The 10,024-nt window shown below is 33.9% G+C and overlaps 1 protein-coding gene across 2 annotated transcripts; it reads right to left on the bottom strand.

The window, feature by feature from the left end:
- Positions 1-303: 303 nt before the first annotated feature.
- LOC132706290 (histone-lysine N-methyltransferase PR-Set7-like) lies at positions 304-9,762 on the bottom strand. 2 transcript variants are annotated; one of them, XM_060677543.1, is made up of 7 exons: positions 9,511-9,762; positions 9,243-9,373; positions 6,748-6,922; positions 6,496-6,691; positions 3,743-3,933; positions 3,489-3,633; positions 304-1,538 (listed from the first exon to the last, which is right to left on the bottom strand). In XM_060677543.1, exons 2-7 carry the CDS (start codon positions 9,361-9,363, stop codon positions 1,473-1,475), a joined length of 894 nt encoding a protein of 297 aa, XP_060533526.1. In that variant the 5' UTR covers positions 9,364-9,373; positions 9,511-9,762; the 3' UTR covers positions 304-1,472. The 2 variants fall into 2 exon arrangements, with proteins under 2 accessions (XP_060533526.1, XP_060533527.1); XM_060677544.1 differs by lacking the exon at positions 9,243-9,373.
- Positions 9,763-10,024: the final 262 nt, after the last annotated feature.

Consider the following 10,024-nt stretch of genomic DNA (forward strand, 5'->3'; position numbering starts at 1 on the left):
GTCTCCTATACCGGCTGTCAGTCACAGGTAACCTGACTTTTTGTAATAAATTATGTAATTTATTAAAAAAAAAACTGTACCTACAACGGGTGTTTAAAATTGTAAAATTTACAAAACATGTTCATGTCAACTTTATCAACTCACAGTGTACCGGTTGGGCCAAAAATGAACACTTTTGAAAAGAAGATTTATTTTTTTTTTTTTATGAAGACATCTCCCCAACAACTTTTTTTCCAAAATTTAATGACTTACGTACAATATTTTAAAAGCAAATAGTTAACAAATCAACCAAAAACAAAACAATTTTAATGACTCATTGAATAGAACTTGAAATTACCTTTTCAAAAATATACAATACTTGATATTTTGCTCGAATCTTATTTAAAATATTGAGTTCTTTACCAGTTTGAACAAGGAAGCTTTGGACGGGGCGGCCATAATAAACAATGCACACTGGTAGTTGTCAAATAGTGCCAAAGCCTACTTGTTTAAAGTTCAAAACTTCCCTTTTTTCCGAGAAAACTAGACAAAAAATCAAGTATGCAACATTTTAGCATCGGTAATTTTAAGTTATTTTCTATTACCCAAAAATATACAGTGTCCAATTTAAAAAAACTAGATTTTTCGGTTGATAACTAATAAAATTAGTTTTCGTCTACGTCCTTAGAAATGACAATTTCCCTTTAAAATCGTCCAATTTGGACCGCTATACTCCACCCAGGCACTTTTCGTTTGGACATTAACTAAACAAAAATGTAAAATAGAATGTAATTGGCCTGTGATTTCGACGCAAACAAAGAGATGTCGCTAGTCAATTTACGTATTTGAACTAAAATCATGTTGATGCCCTGCAGGCATATTTACAAATTATTTGATACACTATTACCTATTATTAAACAAATTACAAGCATATTATTCAAATCCTCCCCTCCATAAGCAATATCAGTCTAGGTCTATTTAATCTATGCTCTGGGCTATATAATTGTTTAAATAAGGGTCTTATGTCAAGCATCCCTTATTAGTCACAAATTAAAACGACTTCTGTATCAAAGTACCAAAGCGCGAAAAAAATACCCAAAGGACCAAGAGAGAGGTCTTAACACGGCCGTTAGAGGGCGCAACTTCCAATACCAATAAGGAAATGGGACTTTGACAAAATTTTCGATAGGGAAGATGTATTAGAAATATGCGTTTAAAATTTTGTGAAAAAATGGACAATATTATGATTCTATATTCGCATTAGTGCACCCCCTAGCGTCCGTTTTAGGAACTTGCAAATAAATTGCAGCAATTGCAGTTTGGCCATTCAGCTATTCTTAGAAGGACACCACGTACAAATTTAAAAGCGCGTTATTATTTCCCTTAAAGCAGTCGTTTATTCGATTCTCTTTAGGGGCAACGTAAATGTTCGAATTTCAAATTTCGATTAGATTTTTACTATACGTACTAACACCAGAACGGAAAAGAAGTTTTCAATATGCCAACCATGGATGATACTTTAGGGACTCCTTTGACCGATCGCCATAGTCGTATAGGATCTACAAGAAAAACGATACAAAAAATATTAAACCCTTTGAGATATGCTTTTCGTTATTATAAATTTAAAAGCTGTCAAAATTCCTAATCCAAGCAACGGATTTGCCATTGGGTTTATAAGGTTGTTCCAGTTTTTGTGTATGGGTACCCACAAACGTTTGGCAGTTAACAAACAATATTCTTTCGACCAGATTAAAGTTCTAGAACTGATGTGATTTAAGTGCTAAAAATATTTTATCACTCAATGTTGAACCACTTCAACCACATAGAACGTAGAGACATGTGATTGGAGGTTACCTATAAAAAAGTGGAAGATTTATCTTCGGGTGTTTCCGTTAAATTGACAAAACCCAGATGGGGCTATAAGCGAAATTCTGAGAGTTTCAGAAGAAAATAGTTCTTAAATACAAAAGCACTTTTTATATTGTTGAGTTTTACTTTAAGATAAAGATAATTGGATAAGGATTATACTGTTACTTGTTTTATTTTTTCTGAACTTTATTTACTCTCATGAGAAAGTTTTGACTCCTGGACCTATGGCGATAAAGTCAGCATAAGTATGAGAAATTGTTTTGAATTTTTTTAATATTAAATGATATAATGTTGGAGGAATATCCTCAGTTTTCCCGATAAATTTTAAATTTTACGTCATAATGTATAGAGAGGCCATTTAGTGGACATTTTTTTATTTATGGTATCCCTACAGGATGCCGTAGCATATATTGTTCTATGCACATAAATATATATACAGTTCTTTATTAGAGAGTTGCTGTTTTATCTACGAGTTTGAGTGACAATTGCAGTGCTAAGGAAAGGAATAAATCATTAAAAATGGCAACTGATTACTCGAAGCCTCCAAATTGATATTGAAAATATTCAACTTTTCTATGTTAAGTGTTAAGAATACAATAATACATAGCAACTAATTCAAACACACACACTTTCGAGTTTTAAAAACAATGCTCAGATAAAACCCTGACTCATCCTAAAAACATTAATACCGTCGTGTGGGCACTCTTATAGGTGTAACTGACTCACATGGGCCGTGCCGGCAGATGGCGCTATAAGCAACATTCTTAAGTAATGACTGGTATTGTTCCGACTGCTGTAGGTATCAATATAACTGACAGCGTTACCATTGCCCAGTTTTCCAGTTTGGCATGGGTGAACACCATATATATTGTTTTTGGTTACCATATCATCAGAAAATAGTTGAATATAAAAGCACTTCCTATATTGTTTTTTTAATTTAAGTTAAAGATAAGGTAAATATTATACTGTTACTTATGGAAAGTAAAAATAAATGACTTGTTTTATTTTTTCGTAACTTTATTTACTCTGATGAAAAAGTTTTGGCTAATGGACCTATGGCGAGAAAGTCAGCGTAAGTATGAGAAATTGTTTTGAATTTTTTAAAATATTAAGTGATATAGTGAATAGAGCATTATCCTCACTTTTCTTGATAAATTTTAAAATTTCCGTCAGAATGTATCGAGATGCCATCTAAAGTTGCCGTTCTATCTTCCTTAAAAAACGAAATATCATTTTATAATAAATCGTCAAAAATGACAACTGATATTGAAACCATTCAACTAGTCTAGGTTAAATGTTAATAATGCAACAATGTATGGCACTTAAACCAAATCCTTATTTCTAGTACTAAATAATGAAATCATGTCCGGATAAACCATGAGTTAGAATATTAAAACCTTACTGCCAAAACAAAACCACTCGTAATTTTAATTGTTAATAATAATATCTAGCAAACAGTTACAATGTGTTCCCAAAACAATTGCGAATAATTTTGGCAAACGACTATTCATTGTTTAAATGTTGTCAATTGCCTCTGCACTAGACGAGAGATTCTCTGTTTCCACTCCTGATCTATTTTATGATTAAGATCAAGTGATTGGAAAACGAAAGAACGTCTGACGTATCGTACTATCACTTACCTCCTCGCCAATTTTAATATCCTCTTTGGCGACGAGTATCAGTCTTGGTTTCTTGTCGATCATCATGGTTTTCGTTATGAGATTGCCGTTCCTGGAGTGATTCACGAGCCTACCTAACTTACCGCTCTCTGCGGTGGCGTCGATACTAAAAAATATAACAGTAAATTCTAAACTGAGAACAATGACGTTCTTGTAATGTATAGTAACCAATATAAATATATAATAATAATAACAATAGCAAGCCAAACACTCACCAGTACTGTTGGTCGTTGTACCTAAAGTAATACATATAACAACCTGCGTTCTCATTCTGCGCGTAAGTGGCTTCCCTCTGTTTCGCTTCCAGTATGTCGACCAGTTCACCGCTGTATTCGACGACGAAGTCCCCTTTGAAGAAATGTTTGGCCGCCACTACTCCCCTTCCCTTGTCTTTGAAATATCTAACCTGCACCCAATTTCCACCGCTAATCACTGACGTATGCAAATGAGAACCGACAAGCCTTTAATTTTTCGCTGCGATATAAAATTAAAACTTTGGGATTATCTAGAGTCGCATATTGTAATTGCAGAGTGGTCCGTCTCTCAAAGTGGAGCAGTAAACTCAAGAGAAAAAAATCACTGCAAAAGGCGCCTGATTTGCATACAACTTGCAAATTAGTTTTGCTCATTCGAGGTGGTTTAAAAACCAAGAGGGAGAGGATGGTAATTATAGTCGTTTGTTATACAAAATTATTGTTATAAGGAATTGCTCATTACAGGTTTTGTACGACCGAAAATATAGGGCATTTATGGCTTTGACGTTTTAAGTATTTCACAGTACCATAACCGCAGACCTTTGCAGGACCGTGGTAAAACCCATCCCAAAATGGAGAATTTTAAATTTGATTAAGCATTGATGCTGCGGGGTATTTTCGAATAAGTAGAAGCATTTATTTAATCGTTCTTCAAAGTTTAATCTTAGTTCCAAGGGTAAGGCTAAGTGCCTGTCGATTAACAACATTCTTCTTCTTGTATTTTTGTGTCTTCTACATAGTTCTTCGATTTGTAAACAACAACAATCTTGTAAAAGTACTATATTTCTGGTCGAAGTATACAAACGTTTACTTTCGGGTGTACTTTAACTATGGATTTCGTTTCAACAAGCGTAAAAGAATCTTTTCGGAGTACCTAACCACTAGCTGTTTCCAACACTCCTTTTCTCTCATGTCAAAGATGAACTTTAATTATTAAATAAATTTTTGATTGATTTTGTGATGTTATTTGGTTATATGTGTATGTTATTTAATTCGGTTTTAATTCTTTTGTTGTAGAATACATATAGAACATTATAACCACATATTTTCTTCTTTCAATTTCTTATTAGTCAACACAACATCTGGAGTTGTTTTTCAGGATTGATTATTAATGTTTATTACTTGGATTTTCATGTTCGAGTAACTGAAGTGTTATGAACGATGCAACGTTGCCGCTTCTAACAATAACATATGGCAACATCGTTACATTTCTTTTGATTATTCTTGCTTATTACTTTAGTGTGGTTTTCGAAGTATTAATTATTTTTGATTTTAACTTTAATTTAACTGCTATTTGATTAGGCTTATCTAGAGAAATTTACTCCAGAGTATACGAGATTTTTCTTTCCATTTTTTAATTGTAAAAGTTAATTCAAAAGTGCTATAACTAAAAATCTTGATAAATTTTTACTAGAAAAAAAAAGAAAAAAGCATAGAACGCCATGTTGTTGATTGCACTAAACAAAGCCCCTTGTTGTCGTTAGGATGCAAAGTGTTATCAAAATCGACCAAAACGATTTTGAGTAATTAATGAAAAGAAAACGTTTATCTAGCGCCTTCGCCAAGAGTTAAAAAAAGAATCGCTATACCTGTATATTTGGTGAAAGAGTATTATTTTGTCTCAATTGCTTGTTACCATTTCTATATCTGTCCTTCTCTACAGTGCGAAAGCAGGTGTTATTTTGGTACTAGCATTAAATTTGGTCCTTCGAGCCGGATTTCCTTGCTTCCATTCTCATTTACTCAATACACCAACAACAAATATTGATTTTATAATATTTTACGGCGGAGATATCTTATTTTACCTACCATAAACGTTTGACGGTTTAACCCCGATTTGAGATTTCAGCTTTTGTATACCCACAACCAAACTTTTGGAGAATCACCCATCATTAATATGAAATATTGAATGAGATTGAATAAGATTTTATTGTTTTGCTTGCAGGTCGCATTGATTTTATAATTTATTCCTTTTTGCACTTAAAAAAAATGCTGTACTTCGGTTATAAGGGCAAGAAATATTGCTGACACTACGAGGCATGCAACAAAGGTACATTGTGACACATTCTTAGAACTCTAAAGACTAGACCCGAGAAGAGTAACTACAGAAAGGCAGGATCGCTTTGTGGCTTAAATAGCTTGAAGAATTCCTACAATATCTGATCGAGGGCCTCTGCAAGCTACTGGAGTGAGTGTATCTGTCGCAGTTAGTTAAGGGTTAAAGAACTCTCAAGACAAAATATAATAGGGTTTGAAGGGTTGGGAAAATGTCTTACTTTTGGAAGATGACAAGACTAGACTATTTGTTTTGGGGTGGCATTATAATTGGTGAAAGAACTCCTTTGATTCTCATTCAACAAACCGGTTAAAGCTATGTTATGTTAGTTTTATTTTTTTTATACCACCAGAGTTGCAAATTTTTTCGGAAACAGAATGGACCTTAATCCTATAAAGCGCTTATGGGATAAAGATTAAAGCTCATCAAATTAACCGCAGTCGGTTTTGTGCTTGCATCGATGCTACAAATGGTAGTACTGGCTATTAAAATAATTTAAATAATTTAAAATAAATTTAAATGGTTAAATCCAATTTCTCGAAATTACTGAGTTTAGTTCTTTATAGTTTTAGAGACAAGCAACTGGTTTACTAGGCGAATTTCTGTGCATTTTATCAACGACTTGTCGGGCCTCCTTTGCGAATGTCATTCGTTCTACCTCCAAACCATCTTCAACTTCATCTTTAACCAAGCGCTCCAGGGCCAGCTGCTTTTCTTCCAAAACTGTGGTCTTCGTTTTCCTCGCAGATCTTCTGATCGTAAAATATTCTGTGAGTTTATGGTTCCCCTTCGGTTTGTCTTTAGTTTGATGCTTGATCTCGTTATGATTGTTAAGTACAGTTCCGTTTAATAATCTACAACGGGAATCCGGTTGCGGAACGACAACGTAAAGACAGGACAAAGTACTCACTTTTTCCTACATTTGGGAGCGGATGGTTCGAAGATTATCTTCTTTGGATCGAATTCGTCATTCCTAAGTTCGATTCTATGCGGCGTAGGTGGAGAATTCTTCGCACCGTTGCATATTAATAATTTTTGTCTCCGGGTTTGAATTTGGAGAGGGGTATTACATACTGTACTGGTAACTGCAATCAAGGATAGAATAGAATAGAATAGAATAGAATAGAATTTATTGACCACGTTTTGTTGATACAATTATGGCAAGTCATAAGTATAATAAATAGAAAAGAAGAGTGTACCGAAACAATTGTCAAAGCAATAAACATGCGTGTGGTAATCTAAAAGCAAGTGTTTGTTTTTATTAAATTACGCAACTCTTCTTGCGCTAATTTAACTGCATTTTTGTCGTTTGCAATAACTTTGTGTTTTGATTGGCTTTAATAGAGAGTATGAAATAACGGCGTGGAATAAATTTTATATATTTATATGAAAAAAACGAACTTCTGCATCTTCGAAAATATTGTAATTTTAGACACACTGTGATTAGCGCAATTTGGAAATGGTTAAGAAACTAGGTGTTCAAATATTATGTAATGACTTGGAAAATTTTTCAAGAAACCCAAGAAAAATGAAATAATATACCAGGCGTTCTATTTAAAATGACAAAGTTATGTGCCGTTAGATACTTATGAGATACCCTGTATAACGGCGACTATTTTCATTGCTCGAGGCAAATACAAACAAACAAAATTTTAAAATTTTCGGTAATATAAACTCTTGCCTTTTTAATTTGTCTTATTTACTATTAGTATGTTCTCTATTATTTATTTTTTCGGGAAAACGTGGCAACCACAGTTAAAATTTGCTCATCCACACGTAAAAGTAAACAGTGTTCCCGCTAAAATTTAAAAGTGTTAAAAATGTCATTACCTCTGCACGGACTTTTTTATAAATCAATGTCAAAACCCAAGTTAAATGCAACATAAAATAAAGGGAAATTTAAGTGTCGGTGTAGTCCACAATGCCTTTCAGCGGCATCGAAAAATCGGGCGAGGAATTGATCACCAACAACCAAGACATAGTCAAGTACCTGGGCGGCCTCCAGGCCGAAAGAGATAGTCTCGGTGCTATCATAGACAAACAATACGAAGAGCGGAAAAAGATCGAAGCAGAAATAGAAAAGCTGACCTACAAGTTATGTCTTGTACAGTGTGCCGTCTTATTTGCAGTTTTCGGTATAACCACTATTCCATTTTTCTAGGTTAACAAAAGCTTGTCGAGTCGCATTAGGGCTAAAAACAATTACGACAAAACGATCGACGAAATCAGAATACACTATGACAGACTAGTGGAAGGGTCGTCCCAACTAAGGCAAATCCTCATGAAAACACAAACCGACTTGGACAGCATAATGAATAAAAAAATCGGTACTGACCAGGACGAAGGGCACGAAGTGAAAATGCTCTATGCTCGCTCAGGGTAAAACGCAAAATACACGTTCTAAAACACAGTAATCAAGATTTTAGGGATATAGTTTTGTCGCTAGTTTTCAGATATTATATATATACATTTCTCAGACTTAGAGGCAAATTTCAAGGAACTCCTCACCTCACTTAATCACCTGCTTACCTGACTATTATCTACCATAGTTATTGGTTTATGCTGAATATTTTCAGAAATATGTCAGTTCATATTTTGTAGAAGTAATTTTTTCTCACTTTGTTTCAAAAATTGTATACATTTTCGCCAGATTAGGACATAGGGTAAATTAAAGCTTTATAACTTTTACATATTTAGTTTCAATTGTTTCTACACAGTTGTATGAAAATGTACAAAAAATGTTCCAGTTTATAAAATACATAAATACATCGAACATCTTGTTTCAATATTAAAAATATTTTAATACTAAATTCTGAAAAACCCTATGACAAATAGTCTGATTTCGAGAATATCATTTTTCCAGGGTACAATTATCGACAGCAAGCGTTGAACAAGACGAATGCAACTGCCATACAAACAGTGTGCCGTCCAAAGTGGAAACACCACCCAGACAAAAATCAACTCATGAGGCACCAACTAAAGAATCCAAGCATAGTAGTTTCAGAAGAAGCAACGAAATAAGCATCCCTAGTGGTGGAATATTTGAAAATCCATCTGATAAAATTACCAAAAAGTCTGATCATAAAATAATGGGTCACGTGCGGATATCTAATAATTTTGAAGAAGAAGAAGAACAAGGTAAGTACTTTATGTATAGTGTGTCTTTAACTACCAGCTTACTAAATTTTAGAATTGTCATCGACCCATACAAAAAAAGATGTGCCCGACAAAAGTGAACCAGAAGCTAATGGTATGGGCTTTCAATATGCAACTGGCAGCCCCATCAATGAGAACCACTCTAGGAATGTGCTACTTGCTAGAATGCGGCTCCCTGATAGTTGGTTTCCACAGTAACAGATGATTGCATTTGTATTAGATTGTGGTTGTTTTGCAGCACCAACATACCCGAAGGTAAAAATGGATGTATCTTCCGTATTACAAGACAATGGCAAAACTGAGGATCAGAATCACGATGAAAGTCAGCATCACCGGGATACGGTTTTTGAAGATTTTTGAAATCATACATTTATGTAGTGCTGCAATAAACGACAATTATAATTAGGCTATTCAGTTTTTTTTTACATTTTGCATATCAATATTTCACAGCTACGTTTAAAAAATAAAATTTAATTAAAAACAATAAAAAGAAACTTCAACCTATTATTAAACTTACCTCGAACCATTTTCCTATGTATTTGCAGCACAATCATGTAATTTTAACCATTAAAATCGATATAAATTTAACACATACAAGTAACATAACCAAAAACGTTATTAAATGTAAAATTTATTGCATTAAGACACTCTTTTATTCAATGAACTTTTTTCCATGGGCATTTCTTTCAACTTTACATTTTTTTTTAACCAGCTGATTTTAATTCTCATTTATATTCGCTCCCTTCCGACATCAACATACAAACAGAAAACTTTCTATGCTGAACAAGTGGTTAGTTGCGAAAATCCCCACATCACAGACCACATAGTACCGAACCATGAGACTTAACGAAAAACGGAATACCACAAAGGACAGTTACATCGGCGGCTAGTTTAATATGATTAACATATTCATTTTTTTTTCAAACAAGTTTTAAGTAAGAATGGCAAAGGAGTGAAAGCGTTGCAGTTGGAGCTAACCTCAACTCGCTCCAGACAGAATCCCCGCTTTTCGGTATAATATTTTTGATAGT

The sequence above is a fragment of the Cylas formicarius genome, unplaced genomic scaffold (assembly GCF_029955315.1).
Source record: "Cylas formicarius isolate icCylForm1 unplaced genomic scaffold, icCylForm1.1 PGA_scaffold_8__14_contigs__length_24414737, whole genome shotgun sequence".
Lineage (NCBI taxonomy): Eukaryota > Metazoa > Arthropoda > Insecta > Coleoptera > Brentidae > Cylas > Cylas formicarius.